This window comes from Micromys minutus, assembly GCF_963924665.1.
Source record: "Micromys minutus genome assembly, chromosome: 13".
In the NCBI taxonomy this organism is placed as follows: domain Eukaryota; kingdom Metazoa; phylum Chordata; class Mammalia; order Rodentia; family Muridae; genus Micromys; species Micromys minutus.
The window spans coordinates 10,765,853-10,787,939 of record NC_137982.1 but is presented as its reverse complement, the minus strand read 5'-3'; the positions used below and the strand labels follow the sequence as shown (position 1 = coordinate 10,787,939).

The following is a 22,087-nucleotide window of genomic DNA, read 5'->3' as shown; positions in this document are numbered from 1 at the left end:
ACTAGAATTAAAAAGAAATCAAGAAACCTGCTGTGCATGCACCAGTGGTATAGGTGTTGAACCCTGGCTCTAGTTTTTTCGTCACTTGTCATGGAGTGGGTGATTTCTATGTGCCAGGTCAGCAGCGTGCTGGGATTGCTCCTCGCGGAAAGCATTAGGTTAGACAGCTTCAAGATCTCTGTTCTTGAGATCTAAATCGCTCGGGTTCTGACCCATACACTTTGGTACAGAGAGCCAAATGTTAATTTTTAAATGTCAATTTTTAAAGCCGATGGAAGGTGCACGCCTTTAATCTCAGCACTTGGGAAGGCAGAGGCAGGAAGATCTCGGTGAGTTTGAGGCTAGCCTGGTCTACATAAGCAGCTTCAGGACAGCCAATGGCTACACAGTGAGACCTGTCTCAGAAAATATAATAAAGGCTGCTAAGTAACCAGGCCTTTTCTTAAAGAACCTTATCATTTATCTGATCCATCCTTCAATCTCTGATTTATTTTAGCTACAAGCCCAGCAAAGAGGAGTCAGCATCCGGGTCCTCCCATGCAGTAATGGATATATCGCTGCCGACGGGAATTGGAGCAAACCAAGAAGATTTACGTGCCGCAAGTGTTCTCTTTGACATGTTGTGAATGCTTGGCTTTCTTTCCTGTTACTTTATGGGCAAACTTTATTTCTTTTACTTCAATGCCTCACTCTCGTACAACCACTCAAAATCTTCTTTTTAAAACAAATACGGAACTGTGATTTGACGTATGAAAATGAAGCACGAGCATGCGCAGTGGTGTGCTCAGGCCAGAAAGGACTCGTCCTTCCGCTCAGAGTAGTGGGGCTTAATATTCCATCAACAGGGAAATGAAATGAAACACAAATATAAGAAAAGTACATTCACACTCCCCTCCCCTTTCTTCCTTAGCTTGTGGAAGGAGTGGACCAACTCCTAACTGATTACCAGATCAAAGATGGCCATGTTATTCTGCAACTGAATTCGGTAAGCTCCACCTCCCGGAACCTGCATCTTCACAGGCTGAAGCATCGGGAATACCTCTTCCCACGCCGTCCTTACAACCTTGACTTTGTCAAACAGATCCCCTCCAGAGATTTTCTTTGTGTCCGGTTCCGGATATTTGAACTTTTCCAAGTTGGGTTTCTGAATCCTGCTACCTTCACGGTGTACGAGTACCATAGACCAGGTAACTGGCTCGGATCGCCTCTGCGGTTTCCCAGAAGACATTGCTGCCGCCTTCCTGTAACTTAGAAATCCGAGGAGGCCTGCGCGTCTTACAGACTGCATTTCTTAGTGCGTAATTCACAAAGTCCAACCTGTACACTCATTTTTAAGTGCTGCATCCAAAGGACTTTGTAATCAAGTCCTTTGCATTTCAGCTTCTTCCTCTTTTACATAACAAGGGTCACCCTCAGCGTTAAAATGCTTTGCCCTAGGTTCCTTTGTCTCTGCCTGTGCCCCTTGACTCTCTCCTTTGTAGAGGAGCGCGATTACTATTCCAATTTTTTCATCTTCCCAGAAAGACCGACCCCCTACCCTTTCTGCATTCTCACAGTTGGCACAAATCAACGGTTGACATCTTGCACTGAAATTACATGGTTTTGTGCCATTCCCACCAGTCCCTGATACATGTTCAAGTTCATGCCCCTGCTCTGTAGTGTAGCATCAGGTACATGTGAACTCAATTCAGCTCCCTCTGGGGAGGTGAGACACAGATTTTTATCCACTTGGGGCAGTTCTGTTTATTAGAAAACCCTTAAGCGGAGCAAATGCTGACCTTGGTTTTATCCTCTGAAATCACATAGAAATCATACATGTAAAGTACCTCTTTTCACATATATGCATATATGTGTGTGTATATACCACACATCCTTCTCTCGTGCGTGTGCACATGCGTGCCTGTGTGCATGTGTTCATGTGTGTGTGTGTGTGTGTGTGTGTGTACACGCGTGCGTGCCCATGCACATGCAACAAACCTGAATAATTGTAATTCCTTCTAAAGACCCTGGAGTAATATAGCTTACTTTCTTCTCATTCTTTGGAGCATAAAATACTTTCATTCTAAGAAATGACTATTGAACAGTAAAATTCTGAGCACAGAGCCAAAATAGCAAAGTTGGGGGGGGGGGTCTTCTTCGGGATAGCTAATTCATAATTTAACCTCCTTGGGCCTGGAGCCCTAAGTTAAAAGAAACTGAGATAGACTATCTCTGAGGCCCACTTCCTGCAACCATGTCTGTCCTCACAGATAAGCAGTGTACCATGATTTACAGCACTGCAGACACCAGGCTTCAGAGAGTCTGTGAAGGAACAGCTTGCAAATGTGTTGAAGGTAAGTGCCTGCTCCGTCTGCCTCTGCCTGTCCCAAGGTCATCTTGGAAAGCTGTTCAGCCAGACAATCCTTTCTCTGAAGTAGATACATAATCTCTCCTGACTAAACAATTCCTTACAGCTCCCAAACGCCCCCCCCCCCACGTGGGACACTGCTTAAGAACAGAGAAAGGCCACTCAGATGACCGTTGGGTGTCCAGGGGACACAATGTGCTTTCCTTTTCACCTACTGTTTTGTTTGTTTTTTAAGCCAAGGACAACAGAGGTGCCACCGAGTGTTTTCCTCTCTTAATTTCCAGGGGATGGTTTTATGTTTCATTAGACTCTGAAAATGGAAAGTTAACTCCCCACTCCCTTCCCCCCAGGGAAAGACGTGCATTTCTGAAGAGCTGGCTGTGGAACAAATAGTCCTGTAATAATAAGTTCAAGACTTTGGTCAGCCAGTTTAAGTTTCATTTTACAATGTTTCATTTCATCCAAGAGGGAACAATGGACAGGTCTTAGGAACGTGACATTTGTATAAATGATCCCAGAGAGTCTCAGGGCTCATTAGAGACTGTTCACTCCCACAGAGAATGGCTGCCTCTGTAGACTAACCTAACTGTCACCCTTCTCCACATGATCCAGCTGACTGTGGGCAACTGCAGGCAGAACTGGACCTGGCCGTCTCTGCAGACACCAGGAGAGAAACGGCATGTCAGCCAGAGATTGCCTATGGTGAGTGCTGACGTTCAACAGAGCTCTCTCAAACATGAAATGTCACCAGTGTGTGCTCAGTTAAAGAGATGAGACATTGCACACTGGTGGCACTGTGAATGTCACCTTCCTCTGGTCCCTTGTTTGAATAGAGTTTCTGCACTTATCCCAAGAAAGCTTTGGAAAAACCACAGAAGTTGGGACTGAAGGGATTGCTCAGTGGTTAGGCATGTGTTAGGCTCTTCCCTGGGAGCTGAGTTTTATAACCTCAAGGTTCCCACGCACCCCCAGTTCCCGAATAACAATTTAGAGGTTTATGAAGAAATGCCTAGACCATAATCTTTGGCTCGTTCCCTGACCAGCTAGAAACTTCTAAACCATGGTTATATGTCTTCCACATGGCTAGTTACCTCTCCTTCTTCATTGGTCCAATTTCCTCAGAGTCTGTGATGAATCTCCCACCTCTGACTATCTCCCAGGGTTCCAATCTCTCTGCAGGAACTCCCACCTTCTGCTTCCTACCTTGTGCTTATAGGCTGTCAGATTTTTGTTGATGCTTCCACATAGTACACAGGGGATTGTCCCTACAGTGTTTAGTTCCCAGCACCCATGCTGAGCCTTGCAGCTGCCTGTAGCTCCATCTCAGAGATCTGGCCTCTGGCCTCCATGAGCACCTACATACATGTGCACAAACTTCCCGGGTCTGAGAATCACTGCACAAACCGCTCAAACACCATCTCAGTCTAATAGAGATGGCTTATTGACCACCACACCCCAAGACTGATCAATTGATCAGGGCCATGTTCCAGGCTCAGGAGCCGAAGCTTGACCTAGTCAAGCTTCTATAGGGCTTTGTAACTCGAAAGCTAGGCCATGACCTGGAGTTAAGCATGAGCTCTACAAACATCTGCCAGGTTATCCCACGAATCACAATTTAGGGATTGGGAACATGTCTGTTATATCCTTTGTTGTACACTTATCCTGCTCCCATTGGTTGGGGTTTCCAACTGTGGTAGGGGACTTACCTTGTCTAACATTCATGTCTTGTTCACCAGGATGAGGCTTGTCTAACATTCATTTCTTAACTTGTCAACCAGGATGCCAGTTACCCACATACATGTCACTTTCTGCCAAGTAGGATGTCAGTTTCTAGGACCTGGGAACTTAAACTTTACTTGACCCTTGCTCAATATGGAAGTCTTATTCTAAATAGTTCAGGTGTCTCTCTTGTTGGGGTCTCTCCCAGGGGAAGGTTGTAAAAGTAACTACCATGAAAGCTTATACTCAGGTACAGTGAGTACAACAGTGATTCAGATCCAAGCTTATTGTGGGTAACTAAACAAAGGAGTTCTACTGACTTCTATCGTGATTGGTTTCCAAGGGCACAGAACATAACAGGATGTGTAATCAACTTGTGCATGAGAAAGTTTCCTAGTAACAGCAGAAACAGCACATGAGAAAGTTTCCCTATGATATTAGTAACAGCAGAAAATGGCAGGCTAGCCAGGTGACAGTTACCTAGGCCTTAACACTCCATCTAGATCTTAATATTTTATGTAGACCCCAACGCAAACCCAACACAGACAAACAGATAATTTAAAATAATTTTTTAAAGAATAAGAATGAGATAGACAGAGATAGGGAAAAAAAAGCCACAGAGTTTTGAGATTTCAGCTGTGTATTCTTAGTGAATAGAGCAGAGGAGGAAAAGGAGGTTACTACTTTGAGCTTCTTCCTAAAGCAAAGAAGACTACTAAATGACTTTTGATGTGTGTAGAGTTGCTATCTGTGTTTGAGACTCTCCTTATTTCCCATTGTCCAGAGCTCAGACCTGTTTCCATGTACAGTGGTAGGTAGTCTCAAGTCCCTGAGAGAATTAATTCCTTGTGTTGTCTTGAATGAGGATGGTTTCCATAGGTTCATACATTCAAACACTTGATCCACACTTGGTAGACCTGTTTGGGATGGAGATATGTCACTGGGGGTGGGCTTTGAAGTTTAGTTTCAAACATCCAAGTTACTCAACGGTGCTCACCCTCTCCCTCTCCCTCTCCCTCTCCCTCTCCCTCTCACTCTCTCCCTCTCCCTCCCTCTTCCCCCCTTCCTCCCTCCCCCCGGAGGGTCACGATATAAGCTCTCAGCAGTTCTGTCATCTGGAGCTCTGCTGTCATAAGCTCTAACTTTCTGAAGCCATAGGCTGTTCTTTCTGCTATGAGCTGTCTTGATCAACGTACCTTATCACATCCAGGACATTAATTGTTTGTTCAAGGCCATGAGGGACATAAGGAACAGGAAGATATTCATGAAATAACTTAAGTGACCCTGGTCCTGATGTTGGTGCCATCGCTCTCGACAGAATCTTCTCAGCATAGTTACTGACATCAGAATAGAATTGGGACTCTTTCTGTGCATCTTTCCTTTGAGTCCTTGTCATTTTCTAGCGATTTGGCTGAGGGGGGTTGGGAAGATCCTTGGAACGAATGAGAGCTACTTCAGGGCACCCCTGACAGCTGCCATCCTCATCCCTCACCCGATGGCAAGCCCGGGCTTCCACTGGTGTCCACTGGTTGTGTCCCTTTCATCCTGGTCTGTTTTTGCCAGCTTATAAGGTCAGAATCACGTCAGCCACCGAAGAAAACATCTTTGTCAAGTACACTGCGACTCTCCTGGATATTTACAAAGCAGGTGAGAACCCCTCCTTCCTTTGAACGCTTAGTGAGCCATACGAACCAGGTGTTGTATGGGAACAGCCGCTTTTTCTCATTGAATTCTCTTATCACTGACAGCAGCAAATGTTTCATATGTCAGCAAAAGCCATGACCAACTTTCGCCTTCAGCATTTTACTTTAAGTTACTTAAAGCACCCTTTTAAATCACATTTATTCCTGTGTGCGTGCATGTGCGCGTAGTTACGGTACATGTGGGGGTCGGTGGGCAACGTGCAGGCACTGGCTTTCTCTGTCCGCAATGTGGCACCTGGGCATTGAGCTCAGCTCATCATGCTTGGAACCAAGTACCTTTCCCTGATGAGCCATCTCGCTGGCCCTTAAAACACGTTTAAAATTGAATAAGTGATTTATCAAATAATTTAAGTTTATTGCCCAAACAACCAATCTCTCATTTCGGTGGATATGGATTCTCCAATAGGTGGGATTGCAAGTCTAAATTGCAATGCATTTTTATTGACATGTATCTTCTTGGCAAATTCTTTTAAGAATTTCAAGTCAGAAAACACTTTAATCTTGGACAGAGACAGAGGGGAAAGGGAGGAAAGGGAAGGGGAGATTAGATTGAGGTATAAAGATATAAAAGAAGAGGGGAAGGTCTGAGATATAGCTCAGTGCTAGATTGCTTACCTAACCTGTTCAAGATCCCAAATTCAGTCTCTGTGACTATTACAACTGAAGTGAATAGGAAGGGCTTAGCTGATACTCTGAGAAGTGAAGGTAGGCTTAAACACATGTGAAACTCTACAGGTTTCATGGGGAAAACTACATTATGGGCAGAAGTATCAAGTCATGGCTACTTCTGAGTCCCTTAGGAATCCCAAAGTTATCTTCCCTTGAATTCTTGATCCCTTCACGCTACATGCCTTTCTAGAGAGCTGACCACTGCTAGCTACCAAATACTCTGTTAATCAGGTGCATGACACATAGAGATAAGTAAAGCATAGCCGTTGGACACTGGTCCCGGGTCTCTGAGAAGCAACACCACTCAGTGGCTCTTGCTTTGCTCTCGGCACTTTTCCTGTGGTATGCCCATTCAGCCTCCATAGCATTTCTACTGTGGTATGCCCATTCAACCTCCATAGCATTTCTGCAGTAATTCCGAGTCAGCGTTCAGAGAAGGGGCTGAGGCCTGACTACAGGGAGTCAGTGTCCAGAGCCACACAGTGGGAACTGGCATTTCTGGACTTTAACCTGGACAACCTGCCTCCAGAGTCTCAGATAACCACAGGAGTAGAACATCTTCAGCAATTTTCAACAACTAACCTTAATGCGATGGTGATGACCTGTCTTGTGTGTGTCTCAGGGGAAGCCGCTGCTGAGAGGGACTCTGAAGTCATCTTCATTAAAAAGATGAGCTGTGCCAACGCCAGCCTGGTGAAAGGCAAGCAGTATTTAATCATGGGCAAAGAGGCTTTGCAGATCAAACACAATTTCAGTTTCAAGTAAGTCACCAGTGTTGATCTCCTCTCTGGCTTGACCATCCTTTACTCTTAACTACATTTGTATTCCATATTGGTACCTTAATTTCAACCAACAAATCATTAGGATGAAGGATTATTGGCCACCATCACAGTACCTAAAGCTTTGACTGAGGGATCAACCATCCAAGGCCCAATGGGGAATTAAGAATACACGGCCACATCCTCTGGCTACAAGCCTGCTCCTTCATATGCAAAGAGTTCTAACTGTAAATAGAAGGATGTTTAAACATGCACCTTAATAACTATAGAGAGCTGGCCTTGTGAGCCGAGATGACAGCTTCATCAGTAAAGTGCTTGCTGCACAAGCATGACAGACTGACATCAATGGCCAGAACCTACATCAAAACAAAAAACAAAAACAAAAGCAGGCATGTGAGTCTGTAGAGATGGCTCTGTGATTAAAAGCACAGGCTGTTCTAAAGGTTCCAGGTTCGACTCTCAGCCCGCATACGGTGACTCGCTTACAATAACCTGGAACTCCAATTCCAGGGGATTGTATGCTCTCTTCTGGGCTTCACAGGAACCAGACATTATGTGTGCCGCACAGACATCCAGGTAGACAAAACAGCCACACACATTAAATAAGTGGTAAGTCATTGGTTTTTAAAAGCAAACAGGCTTAGGGGTGCACACTTGTAATCTCAGTGCTGAAGAGACAGACAGGTGGATCCCTGGGGCTTACATGTCAGGCCATCTCACCTGCTGGCAAGTTCTAGGCCAGTAAGAGGCTTTGTCCCAAAAAAGAAAAAAATGTAGACAGTGAATGAGGAACAGCACCCAAGGTTGACCTCTGGCTTGCACGTGTGTGTGCGCGTGTGCACATGAGCACACACCACACACACACACCACACACACACACACACACACACACACACACACACACACACAGGTTACCATTAAGTATGGAACACTTCTGCACCAACACTGTTTCCATTTTGCCTTGCTAGGTATATCTACCCTCTAGATTCCTCCACCTGGATTGAATATTGGCCCACAGACACAACGTGTCCATCCTGTCAAGCATTTGTAGCTAATTTGGACCAGTTTGCTGAAGACATCTTTTTAAATGGCTGTGAAAATGCCTGAGCAAGTTCCACTGCGAAGCCTTCCAGGGTACTCCTGTTGGTGGTGCGCCCCCCCTCCCCCGTCTCCTAGGAGCCAGGCTGGCTTAGAAACTTATCCTAGAATCTGATATACTTTCTTTATGGTAAAGCACAAGCTGAAGAGTTATGACTTTGTGGAATGATACAGCCTTGTGGGGGATTGAAGACGGGTCCCCAAAGCTATTGGACATCAACACCAATAAACTGGAACAAGTCTGTAAAGTTAGTAGTCAGGGGTGTTTGTTGAGGCCGAAAGAAGAGACCCACTGAAATTGTAGCCCCTCATAAAAACATGACCTTGCTTGAAAGAAAAAATATCAAGGACAGAAAATGCCATAAAAGCTTGACTTTGCACTCAACTGTGTTGAAAATGGTGTTATTTTATGCTGACTCGGCTTCAGGCACACCCGAGGGCTGGGAGGGACCTGTCAGTCGAGAACCTTGACCCTGTTAAGCCACCTCCAGTGCCCTGACCTCCTGAGCAGGCAGAGGAGTTGTTCCCCTGACAGGAAAGCTTTCTGCCTCCCAGCTGCCTCTCCCTCTCAGTATCCATTTCCCCTGGAACTTACTCTTGCCAGTAATTGCTCTACCAAAAGGCAGACCCCACTGCAAAAGCCCAGTGAAAGGAAACCAAGACTCCCGAGACTGTCCTTCTGGCCCGGACCTAGTCTCTCTTGGATCCTCAGTCTGTGCTGTGTATAAATGACTTATACAGAGGTTAGATTTCAAGTGACATTGTGTGCAGCACTTCAGGTCCCAGGAGTTAGAATAGATTTCCCCATTCAGTGGCTTGGGAGTCTCACAAAGTACAGGGATGCTCGTAATCACCATTCTAGAGTTGCCAAAATGGAGGCTGCAAAACATAAAGCAATTCCCCAGCCTCCCTGAGAGGCATAAACAGATCAAAACCTCGGGGTATCCCAGGCCCACCCTCCCGCACAGCCGGCTGCTTGCACTGCTTGATCTTCAAAGATGAAAGCAAATACAACCAGACTGTCTTAAGCACAGGCTAGCTAGTCCCACTGAATTAACATAGAAATGTGTATCTAGGTCAGCTGACTGGGTGACAAGGACAAAAGGAATCTGCCTTTCATTGCCACATCTGTGAAACTGGCCAGGATTCACAGTATGTCTCATTAATTGGCAGAGACTTTTCTACTTCCGGGAACTTTTGGTGTCACAGCCCACACTGCACGGCATATGACCACGGTGCCAAGCAGCATGCCTTCTCGTGGCTCCTGACTCTACTCGCTGAGAGTAGAAAAGCCCTGCTTCCAGGGCACAGGCCTCCAAGTGTGTTTGGCTTCTGTCCCCAAGTGTGGTGGCAAATAGGCCAGACCACAGTCACCAGATGAAGTCATAAATGCAGTTGAACTGTTGGCAGCGTGTGTCAGTTCCTCCTCTACCCATACGCCTTCTGAGCACACTTCCTTTAGTCACATTTTTGTGACACTCCAGACTGAGCCAAATCCTGACTCAGCCTGCACTTCCCCTCCAAGGCTCTTGCACAGTGATCGTGATTAAATCATATAGAATTGTGTGGCATGTGCCACCCTGAATCCACTATGAGTGACGCATGGGCGAGTGTACCCGTCTGGTCAGTAGGAAGTTGAACAGTCCTCTGAGCGGGGAGTGAGGATGAGTATAGCAAAGATGGAAAAGAAGACTCAGAGACCAACGTTAGAGATCAGGAGGACTGTTCAGTCAGTACTGAGGCCACCTCGAGTTTAATTCTCTTAGGCTTTACAGACTTTACAGCATCCGGGGAAACAAATCCACAAGCTGACAGGAACAATTTGCTTAAATGTAGACAGGATATTCGTCCCCATCCCAAAGGCCTCTGCCCTTTCTTTCCACCAAGGTGAAGAGGATCTTCAGCCCCTAGCCTGGAGTCCCAAGTGCACCTCTCTTATCACTTTATGTCTCAGCCAGCCGGGAAATCTGCCAACAGTCCTGACCTGCCTTGACTCTGCCCGGCACACAGACGTTTTCTGTCTTTTTCCTCTGCTTCAGAAAAGTGGCAGAACAGCTCGAAATAGGCAAGGTCCGAGAGTTCTCTCTTCACCGTATTCCAGTGTCTGGCACAATGCCAAGAACCTGACAGGGCTCCAGGAAGCCCTTGCGTGTAGCCTGTCCTACTGACAAATGTTGAAGAATGTGAGGATCCACCTTCTAGACTTTAGCTTTGTCCCTAACTTGTTTAATCTCTCCAATAGACTGAGAGCTAAAATCATCTAATAATCTTATGGTGAGAAACAGGAAACAAAAGCAAAGGTGTGCATGCTGGGAAATGTATTTCTGTCCCTAAGAGCTGAAGGCATAGCTTCTGAGAGACGGATGTGGGGAACAAGGGAGGTAAGGAGGCACGGGGGTCTTCAAAGCAGAGGGGAGCAATAAGCAAGTCACCCCAGAAGTTGCCAGACTATCAGCAGTTTCCACAGAAGAGCTCAGTGATCACATATGCTGAGAAACACAGAGGCAGCTCGTCCAAGTCCTGGTTAAAAATCTTCGTTTACAGTGTGTGCAAAAGTAACTCTGAGGAAGAGTGTTGGGTAAAAGTCTAGATTTTTCTTAAGGAAAAGCCAACTTGACGCATACAGAATTGAAATGTGGGAAGTTCGCCTTAGGCTGGGCAGATGGCTGAGTGAGGAAAACGTAATTCCCAGACTCTGTAAAGAGCCAGGCGTGGTGCCATACGCTTGTAACCCTAGTGCTGGGCAGGTGGGCACTGGTGGGTTAAAGAGCTCTCTGGCCAACCATCCTTGTTTCGATGAGTCTTGGACCATGTTGAAGGAGGAGGTAGAGGAGGAAGGGAATTGAAACGGTTGGGTTTTGTTGTTGTTTAAAGATTTATTTATGTGAGTACACTGTAGCTGTCTTCAGACACACCAGAAGAGGGCATCTGATCTCATTACAGATGGCTGTGAGCCACCATGTGGTTGCTGAGATTTGAACTCAGGACCTCTGGAAGAGCAGTCAGCGCTCTTAACCACTGAACCATGACTGGATATTCACTGGGCCAGGACACAAGTTCAAGGCTTCTGACTGGACCCACAGTTCTTTCTACAACAAAGATGACCAGAAAGTATGGAGCAATCAATCCTCCCCGGGGAAAAGTATATCCTTCTGGCCAGCACTGTTCAAAGATAACACCGCAACATGTAGGAGGAACTGAGCTTCCAGCACTGGGAACAGCCAAGCAAAGTCCAGACATCACATCCGGGGAATCTTGCATGGGCAGGCAGAAGCAGGCCTTGGGGATGGCCCAGTGTCCTTGTCCTTTGAGGCAGAACAATAATAAAGAACATTTTACCTCCTTAGGTCTCAGGCCTCACATCTGACTACCAGAAGTGCTAATAATTCCCCGAGTCGGAGAACTTTTGTAAGGCTTGAATGAGACCACAGATAACTCACAAAATGACAGGCACAGTCAGTGTTAGGATTAGTATTGCATGTCAACTCGATAGACATCTGGAATCACCTACACACCTCTGAACATGCCTTGAAGGATCTCCTCTATTGGGTTCATTGAAGAGGGAAGAGTCACCTTAAATGTAGGTGGGACCATCCTATAGGATCCTGAACTGAATGCAAAGGAAAAGGTAAGCTAATCATCCATCTACCTGGGTGCTGACATGAGTTGGGCTATGTCCCTTCCTTATATGACTTCTGTCAAGTAGGTTTTCACAGCAGTAAAAAGGTAACCGGTGCACACAAAACTCACTAGTAACACATTTTCTGGTATACCGTAACAGGTGGTAACATTCATTTAAAAAAAAAAGAAAGAAAGAAAGAAAGAAAGAGGGCTGGAAAGATGGCTCAGTGGTTAAGAGCGCTGACTGCTCTTCCAGAGGTCCTGAGTTCAAATCCCAGCAACCACATGGTGACTCACAACCATCTGTAATGAGATCTGATGCTCTCTTCTGGTGTGTCTGATGATACTTACAGTGTACTTATATATAATAAATAAATCTTTAAAAAATAAAAAATAAATAAATAAATAAGAAAAAGAAAAAACCCCTTCCTAGTGAACATTCTAGTTAAAATTAGAAATCATTAACATTCCAGCTTTTCCCCGATGATTTCCTCCTTTCACAGGTAGAACAAGGAGCCCAGGATTCCACAACAGAGTTAGAATCACAGCTCCGGGTTCTACAGGCCTCTGTTGGTGGCCTGAGCCACTCCCCCCAGCTCCGGGACAGAAATAGCACCAGAGAAAGGAGGTGTCCCTCTGCAGAAATGATAGAAGAAGTGAGATACTGAACCAAGAGTCAGAGAGCTGTCCCTAAAAGCCCGGTACAAAGGAAACCCAGCTCTACTGCTGTGTAACTTCTGCTTATATGTGGGGAACTAACCTCGCCCATAAAGTGAAAGTGACATTCTTAACCCTGAGGGCTGCAAAGATTTGATACTGCTATGAACCAGCCGGCGATGGTCACTGCTGGCTGTGGGGATTCACCTCCTCTCTGTGCCTCCCTTCTCTCGACAAAGAGGTGACAGCTCTCCCCAGGCACAGCTTACAGATGTGCTGCAAGAACAGATCAAAGGGACGGGTCAGCAAGTACTGCCTGCTCTTCAAAGGCCCTTTGTTTGATTCCAGCACCTACATGGTGATTCACAACCATCTGTAACTCCAGTTCCTAGGGATCTGATGCCCTCTCTAGTCTCCATGGGCAACAGGCATGCACATAGAACACACACATACATGCCAAAGAAACACTTAAACACAGAATAAATAAATCTTTTTTTAAAAAAGGAAAGAGTAAAGAACAAGTATAGAACAAAAATGGCCAGTCTTACACTCCTAGTTTCTTTGCTCATTGCTACAGCAAAATAATCTGATCAAAGCAACTTAAGGGAGGAGGGGTGTATCCTGGCTTACAGTTCCAATGGCTTACTGTCCATCAGTGTGGGGAGAGCAGGCATGTGAGGTGCGATAGTCACACTGTGTGTGCAGTAAGGAAGCGGAGAGAGAACAGGAAGTAGGACTGAGCTACCAAACCTCAAGGCCCACCCCCAGTCATATACTTCTCCCTATAAGACTCTACTTCTTAGAGATCCCACAAACTTCCCAAACAGCACTGCCTGGGAACCACAGAGACTCAGAGACCTGAGCCTGTGAGGGACTCTTCACATTCAAACCACGATGGGCAGTACTAACTAACAGCCACTGTATCTTTGTGCTGAGATATTGCAGAGGCTTTGTACTGTGCTTTTAACACTTTATAGGGCTAGAGAAATAGCATCTTCGTTAGGGTTTTTAACTGCCATGCAGAGATACCATGACCACAGCAACTCTTATAAAGGGAAGTAGTTAATGGGGCCGACTCACAGTTCAAAGGTTTATCATGAAGGCGGGAAACATGGCAGCATACAGGCAAACAAGGTGCCTGAGAGGTTGGACCCAAGGCCCGGTGACTCTGCCAAATGGAAGTTCTGCCACCCTCCTTGACGTCCATGAGACCCTGCACGCTTCTTTCTCTTCCAAGGTGCCCAGCACACAGTAGGTGCTCAGGAAATCCGCAGTGAGTAACTGTGCTGTTTTTCTGGCAGCATGGCTGAAATGGACAAGCGGTTCCAGCAGATTCTGTCATGGCAGCAGATGGATCAGAACAAAGCCATCAGCCAGATCCTTCAGGAGGTGAGCCCTTGCCTAGGGCCTGACTGTAACCTCCTGTAGGGCTCCAGGGGTAGCCTGTGGTCCCTGACTCTAGAGAAGCACCCTCTCCTCTCCCTGGGGACAACATTCTACCCTGAGTAGGGACCTCAACCAAAGGGCTTGGTGTCTAGAAGTGAAGCTGCCCAGGGGCCGGGACAGGGCCTCTGTCTCCTGTTCCCCACACACTGTGGCTCTCTGCAGCTTTCTCTCCTTTGCCGAGGCTTAGCCGGTGCCATGTGGACCCTGAAATGGACCAAGCAGGGGCCCCACTGTGCTCCCCTAGCCTTCCCCTGAAGCCCTCGGTTCTTCCTGCTTGTCGTGGGCTTTGCCTTTGGAGTCATCCCATCCCGGCACCCCCTCAGCCGGCTTACTGTCATCCCTTTCTACCTCCATCTTCTCCCAAACTAATATGGTTTACTGTCTGGGACTTGTCTGCTGAGGACCCTGTTTCTCAGAGAGGGCACCTGCCTGTGGCTAAGGTCTGGCTGGGGGTGGGGGGAATCAAAGGTGAACCCGCTAGTTTCTCAAGATATTCCATTCACGACAGGGCCTGTGAGAAAAGGACAGGGCAGGGTAGTTCTGGCTGAGGTCTGGAGAGCAGAGGCTCCACAGAGGTGGCCTCTGAGGGAGGTTTTATAGACTGACCAGGATTGGGCTGAGGAGATGGCTCTGTTGGTGAAGATGCTTGTCATGTAAGGTTGAGAAACTGAGTCCAATCCCAGCACTCATGCTCTAGAGCTGAGCGTGCTGGTATGTGTTTGCAATCCCAGCTCTAGCAAGGCAGAGGTAGGAGACTGGATCCCTGGAGCTAGCTGGCCAGCTAGCCTAGTCCCAAAACACAAGGTGCACGGCTGCTGAGGAACAAAAGGCTGACATCTGACCTGAACAGACAGGAAGGAAAACAATTAATTAGTCAGCCGATTAAAAATAATGGCCAGGATTTGGATTTCGGACAAGGGTCATAAAAGGAGATGAGGACAGGCTGTCTTTTATGTAAATGAGACTAGTGGGAAAGAAAGCCAGGTGGGACCAAGAGCCAAGAGAAGAGTCTCCTGCAGAAATGTGTGTTCTGCATTTCTTTCCACTATTAACCAGGACCCCTTCAAATGAAAAGTAAACCCACCACCTTCCAGGACCTGCTTTCTTTTCAGGATAGCTGCAAAGTGGAACTGAGCATCTGGAGAAGATGTAGTCTAGATATAGTCCTGACATTACTGCTCTGTCTCTAGGACCCTAATCCCTGCTGAAGCCCACGACTCCGAAAGCTGATGTGGGGGACCCCCTTCGGGACTGGGAACAGCACCCTAGGAAGAGTCACAGGAAAGAACCTTCATCTCTGAGCTGGGGGATGCTCTGTGTCTTGTCTCCGCTCTGGGCCCAATGAGGGAAAATCCAAGAGCCTCACCTGTTAAATGTGATGGGCATTGAGGAACAAGACTGAGCTAGGCGATGTCCTCAAATTCCTGTCATTGGGTGAACTTTGTTAGAACTCAGAATTAGTTTTTCTTTTATTTTCAATAATGAAAACACACACATAAGTCCACCCACTAGTAACACACACATTAGCACATACTTAGGATGAACACACACATCCCAGCATCACCCCCTCTTAGCCACCCTTGGTTTCCCCATTTGATGACATAAGAAACAACCACTTCCCCTCTGCAAGTGCCCACTAGGTTGAAAGAACGATGCCCAGCAGAGGGCGCTCCAAGTATAACCTCCTGGCCAAGGTCCAGGAGAAAAGCAATAGGCCAAGGAAATTTCTAGTGGAAAAATAAAGGAAGGATTCCAGGTTTACGAAACCCAGACTTTGGGAACCAAAACTGCTGATTTGTCACCTGGGTTAGGGAGAAAAGAACGTCAGAGCCGCAGTCAGATTTCCAGGAAACTCTTGGTGAAGACTGGGTGAGGCTGGCACAGAGCCTGCAGAGAGAATCTGGGGTAGCCCAACTTGGACTTTGATGCCCTAGGAAACGAGAGATAAGGAGCGTGGCTATGCGGGCACTCTTGGGCATGATGCGTTATGTATGTGTACCATGTCTGGATGCATATTTGTGTGGAACAGGAAGTATAATCTCACTGGTTATTTATTGCGTGATTTCTACTGCTCTTTTTACAACCGTGATTTTAAAAGGTACAATCGCTAAACTCATGGGTCTTAGCAAACTAACAGGCAATTTCATTTTGGGCCTCTAAGAGGCAGCTTGATTTATACTGACAGACATTAGATTTGTAATCAGACAACTGACGTTCCAATCCGGCCACCCACAAGCTGCGCGACACTTGGCAACTTCCTCACCATTAGCTCTTCTTAGATGAGAAATGTATTAAGATCATGTCCTGGGAGAGAGCATGCTTGTGTCCATTTTCAGTGATGGCCCCGATCATAAATCCACATCTGGATAAACACTTAGAACGTGTGTAGCCTGGGTGAGTAGCATCTCGTTCACACCTTCACCCACGGTGTTTATGAAATGCCAGGTTTGACCAGAGGGCAATGGCCCACAGACAGCAAGTGTGAGGAATCTCATGTGGTTTGAGGGGATTTTGGTGGCAGTTGATTGGTTGGTTGGTTTTGACTTTTGTTCGTGGTGTGCTCTTAAAAATCACGCTATCACAGGAAAAAAAAGTTCAGATTTCCACATTCATTTGGAGGCTTCTGCACCGTGAGCATGTGTGTTTGCAAGTCTCAGCTGTTGCTCTCAATAGACATGTCCTTCCCAGGGGCAGCCTAGCTTCTCTTGCTGGTTGGTTTCCAGGACAGTGTTTGGAGGGGCTCCAAGGCAGCTCAGGGGTGCTTATGTGCAGAGACATGTTCTCTGGGAAGGAGGAGGACAGGGCCAGGAGATGATGCTGGAGAGCTGGCCTGCCCAATCCACTCTGGGCTCCTCGGAGGACAGAGAGTGCTTGTCTGCCCTCTGTGGAAATCGGTAGCTGTGAGCCAAACAGAAAACAGTTGGTAAAATACTTGCCATGGTTGCCTGAGGACCTTTGGATCCCTAGGACCTGAATAATGAGTTGAGCACAGCGGCATGCACCTGTAATGCTGGCACCAGGGAGATCCCTGGGGTGCACTGGCCACGAAGCCAAATTGGTGACAAGTTCAGTGAAAGACTTGTCTCAAAATAAATGAGGCAGAGGGTGATGACGGCCTCACCCCAGGACCAGCCTCAGGCCTGTTACACAGTCCCACACACATATGCACATGTATGCATATCCAAGTGAGTATGCACGCACACACAGATATTGCAAGAATATGTCTGAAACACAGTAAACAATGGCCTCCCCAGAAAATATTTAGAGGTCTTTTTAAAAAATGAGTCATTAAATACATTTTTTTGGAAACCCACAGATGGGAAGCCCAGGAAGGATGGGTTCCTGGTGTTGTTGGGTCCTCTTAGGATGACAAATCTATTCTAACAAATATTAACTGGGCTCCCACTACATGCAAAAGATAGGCCTGGGTGAACAGGGGCCTTCAGAGACATCTCTGTCCTGCCTCCTTGACCCTCAGGATCTTATCTTGAAGAGAGATCACCATCTGAGCAAAAATGAATGCAGCACCAAAAATAGAAGGTATTACTGAGCTGTTCTAGAACAAAAGGCAGGGCAGAAGATGTGTCCAGCCCTTGGACAGACTGTGCAAGCTGGGTTCTCTCTCTGGTTCACCACCCCCTGTGTAAGGAAGAGGTCAGACATGATACACAAGCAATAACCTCACTTTGAAGCCCACCTGGCTCCCAGTTTTGAATTCTTTGAGGAGCAAAGGCCCTGATTCTTAGTCTTTTACTCCCAACCTGCATTCCTGCTCCCAAGTCCTGGCTTGTGCTGGGAATTCATCTAGCTTGAGGTTTAAGAGGAGTGGTTGCACATAGTTTCCCTTAAAAAAAAAATTAAGCCCATAGTTCAAAAGGGCTAGGCCTCTAGTAGGACCTCCCAGCATTTTCTTACCATGGTTCCTGGTATCACTGTAAACCCAAATATGAAAAGCAACCCCTACAGCAGGTGGGCTGTATCCCTTCCCCAGTGTCAGGGTTTGAATAACAAAGGATACAATGAGAAACTTCTCACACTCTTTAGGGGGACATATGATACAAGAATGAGGACTGGAGAGCATTTCCCCGCTGCTCAAGGGGCGCAGAAGCAGGGTTTCCAAGAGAGCGCCTTTCACACCTCGTGTGGTGGCTATTCTTGGTCGTCAAGTAGACCACATCTAGAGTTAGCTAAAACCCTAGGCTGGTAGGCACACCCGGGAGGAATTTTTAGTTTAGAGGATATTTGAAGCTGAAAGACTCTTCTTAAATTCATTATCTCTTGAGGTTAGAAAACACACTTTTCATCTGGACCACACCTTCTAGTGGCAGCCTACATAAAGGACGTGGAAGAAGGAAACTCACTCGGCATTCTGTGTGTGTGTGTATGTGTGTGTGTGTGTGTGTGTGTTAGTTGGTGTATGTGTGTGTGTGTGTGTTAGTTGGTGTATGTGTGTGTTAGTTGGTGTGTGTGTGTGTTAGTTTGGTGTGTGTGGGTTAGTGGTGTATGTGTGTGTTAGTTGGTGTGTATATGTTAGTGGTGTGTATGTGTTAGTGGTGTGTGTGTGTGTGTATGTGTGTGTTAGTTTGGTGTGTGTGTGAGTGTTAGTTGGTGTGTATGTGTTAGTGGTGTGTGTGTGTGTATGTGTGTGTGTGTGTGTGTGTGTGTGTGCTCATTCTCCCCTTAGCTAGTAAATCCATTCGTTCACCAGCATCAGAGCCCACGTTTTCAGGAGTCTGGTGTGCACTGAAGAGCAGCTGAGACAACCAGCTTCATGGACTTACTATCGGTGGAAGCGACTGGTGGACTAGCTGGTCCGCAGCCTGTGAGCTACTCTAATAAACACCTTCTCTTTACAGAGATGTGTTCTATAAGGTCTGTTCCTCTGGAACAGAGGTTCTCACCCCTCCTAACGCTGCAGCCCTTTAATACAGTTCCTCGTTTTGTAGTGACCCCTGACCATAAAATTATTTCCATTGCACCTTCATAAATATAATTTTGTCACTGTTGTGAATTGTAAATATCTGTGTTTTCTGAAGGTCTTAGACAACTATTGTAAGAGGGTTGTTCAACCCCAAAGTGGTGGCAACCCAGAGGTTGAGAACCCTGACCAATACAGCTTGTTTTTCTCCCTGAGTCTGAGTCTGCAGGATGGTGTGTCGGAGGACCACCAGACACCAAATGCCCCTGCTTTAGAACACGGGCCCCATTCTTCTGCACTAGCCAACAGCCAGCAAAAACATGACTCACACTGTGTGGAGTAGGAATTTGGAGGCCCTGCTGATGTTCCCATGGCTAGGGAAAAGTCCATGACAGGAGTTGATACATGGCAAAAACCGTCACAGAACATGGGGCCTTAGCCCGAAAAGACAAAGAGGAGCAGGTTAGGGTTAAGGCCTTCCCAGGTGTGGACATCTCAGGGTTGTTTTCATCTGTCAAGCTCTTCCCCTGAACCTTGCCACCTGCTGTAACCTCCGGCTTTGCTACCTATACCTAAGTTCCCCAAAGTACCAACTCTGAGACTGAATTCTTTTAATTGTCTTATTTATTTTATATATGTGAGTATTTACATATTTATAGCTGTTTTCAGACACACCAGAAGGGAGCATCGGAACCCATTAGAGATGGTTGTAAGCCACCATGTGGTTGCTGGGATTTGAACTCAGGACCTCTGGAAGAGCAGTCAGTGCTCTTAACCACTGGGCCATCTCTCCAGCCCCGAGACTGAATTTTTATGAATAAGTGCCTAGGCCAATAGCTTTGGCTCTGTTTCCCAATTAGCTCCTACCCCAATAATCCCTCCTTCAGTTTCATGTGTCTCTCTCCATTTGAGTTCTGGTGAATTTCCCGCGCCTCCAACTCTCCCAGAATCCTCTCTGTGTACTGGAACTCCCGCCTCCCTATTTCCTGGCTAAGCTAATAGGTCAACAACATTTTATTGACAGGTGAATCTTCCACACATTACACAAAAGAGTCTCTTTACAACCTGCTCCTGAGGGTCCTGGTCTTTCTATGATATCTATATCACCTGCAAAGTGCCTGGTCAACAGTTATCTGAGAAACCTTAGGGAGGCAGCGCTTAGAGTGCAGAGAACTTCCACAGGGCTTAGGCATTTTTAATTTAGAATCTGGATCTATTGAGATAGGAAAAAAACCACCAGACATAGATAGTCTCTACTTTCCCAGACTTCTTTTTTTTTTTTTCTTTTTTTTTTTTTAGCACATCATTTCTAACTCTCCAATACCCAAAGGGTAATGTCAAAGACAATGTTTTCTGATGATTACATCATCCTTAACTATTTTTCCCCTCCAAAGTAAAACATTTATTCACTTGTGTCTGTGTGAGCTATGGTACTCGCATGCATACACACACAATCACAGTAGCGAACATGTGAGGCCAGAAAACATCCTATTCAAACTGGTTCTCTTCTTCCACTATGGAGATCCCAGGGATCTAACTCAGTTTTTCAGACTTGGTGGCAAGCACCTTCGCCCAGAAAGCCGTCTCACCGGTCCTAACATAAACTTTGTACAAGCGGCCTTGTTAGTACTCACTGATGGAAGCTAAGCCCACAGGAAGCTAAGCTGGGCAAACTGAGAAACAGCATTAAAGCAATGCAGCTTCCCTGCCAGGCCGAACTTTGCTTACTGCCCAGTCAGTAACCATTAGCCTTGTTTCTTATCTGATATGCCCTTAGATTCTGCTGAGACAGAGAAGGGGAAAAAATGCAAAATGGAATTTTTTTTAAAAAAAGCTAGTGATATAGAGCAAGAATGCCCTTAGCTACCACTTAAGCAAACACACACACACACACACACACACACACACACACACACAGAGAGAGAGAGAGAGAGAGAGAGAGAGAGAGAGAGAGAGAGAGAGAGAGAATAAGCTCTAGATTTCTCAGTTTTTCTGACTGTTGAGTTTTTCTGATCTGCTACGAAGTTGTGTAAACTCCTGAGATCCTGCCCCAGCATGGCAGAACCCAGAGCTTGCTCTCCTAACTTGCTGTTGCTGACTCCCCCCCCCCCCCCCCCCAGTCATCTGGCTCGTGAGTCAGACGGCAGCAGAGGTTAAGCTGGTAGTTACTGGAAAGCCGTCCCGCATGTGCCTTTCCTGACGTGGACCTTGGGAAGAATGAGAAGAATGCGCCGGAAGGGACTGGGGCACCTGGGGAGGATGCAGGACCGCATCAGATGGCTGCTTTGGATTCATTCACTTCCTCCTGCACATTGTCCTGATCTTGGAGACAGCCACCAACCGGGGCACCAGGACCATGCCTGTGTGGCCTTCATCCTCGACCCAGTGGAGCTGTGTCTTCCCCGGGGCTGGGCTCTCAAAAGCACCCTTAAAAGTGGAAATGTGGATCACGGTGATTCAGGGTCTGCAGCCTGATAAGGAAATGCCAAGAGTTAAAGAAACTGAAGAACAGACTAGAGTTTTAGACAGGGATACGGAGTCAGGTAGCCCCAGCTGCCAACTATTCCCCTAACGATGTCAGCGTGCAAAGTGTCATAGGAAACACAATTTCCATCCTGTAGCTTTGCCCCTCAACAAGGGAGGAAACTGAGGCGCCTCGCGGGAGAATTCTGTCAGATTCGATTTCGGCGTTCGATCATGGTAGAAAAGCACATGTACCCTTTCCCAAGGCTGCCAATCACTGGCTGTTTGACCCGAGCCTAATTATGGACCTCGAGGCCTCCGTTTTCTAAAGAAGTGAACGAGATATGTGCAGAGCCAAGACTGACATCAAATTAAAGGGAGCCACTAACTCTCAATGCTATACTTTTATCTCGAGCACAGACCCCAGTGTTCCAGGCTGGAGCGGAAGGCTGGTGACCCAGGCCAGTGTAGTCTTCTGTAGCAACTCAGGAAGTAAAGGTGGGCGTGTCGGGGAAAGGGGAGGAGCGAATGGGTGGGGACTGCAGAAGCAGGCCAGCCACAGAGAGAATCCCCTTCCCATATCTGGGTCCTGAGAACATCTAATTCCATGCATTATTTACAGATTGGGTTTCAGTGGGGGCCTAGAGCCCAAGATCCGGGCGTCAGC

General features: G+C 46.7%; 1 protein-coding gene across 1 annotated transcript in view; it reads left to right on the top strand.

Moving 5' to 3' along the window:
• C5 (complement C5) overlaps window positions 1-8,324 on the top strand; it is a gene marked incomplete at both ends in the record, with an annotated part of 69,653 nt that extends 61,329 nt beyond the window's left edge. Inside the window, 8 exons of the mRNA XM_080927142.1 lie at window positions 497-599; window positions 911-985; window positions 1,082-1,187; window positions 2,250-2,333; window positions 2,960-3,049; window positions 5,630-5,713; window positions 7,061-7,199; window positions 8,186-8,324. Of these exons, the coding sequence (XP_080783268.1) occupies window positions 497-599; window positions 911-985; window positions 1,082-1,187; window positions 2,250-2,333; window positions 2,960-3,049; window positions 5,630-5,713; window positions 7,061-7,199; window positions 8,186-8,324 (820 nt within the window). The remainder of the gene's footprint in view (window positions 1-496; window positions 600-910; window positions 986-1,081; window positions 1,188-2,249; window positions 2,334-2,959; window positions 3,050-5,629; window positions 5,714-7,060; window positions 7,200-8,185) is intronic.
• Between the last annotated feature and the right edge of the window lie 13,763 nt (window positions 8,325-22,087).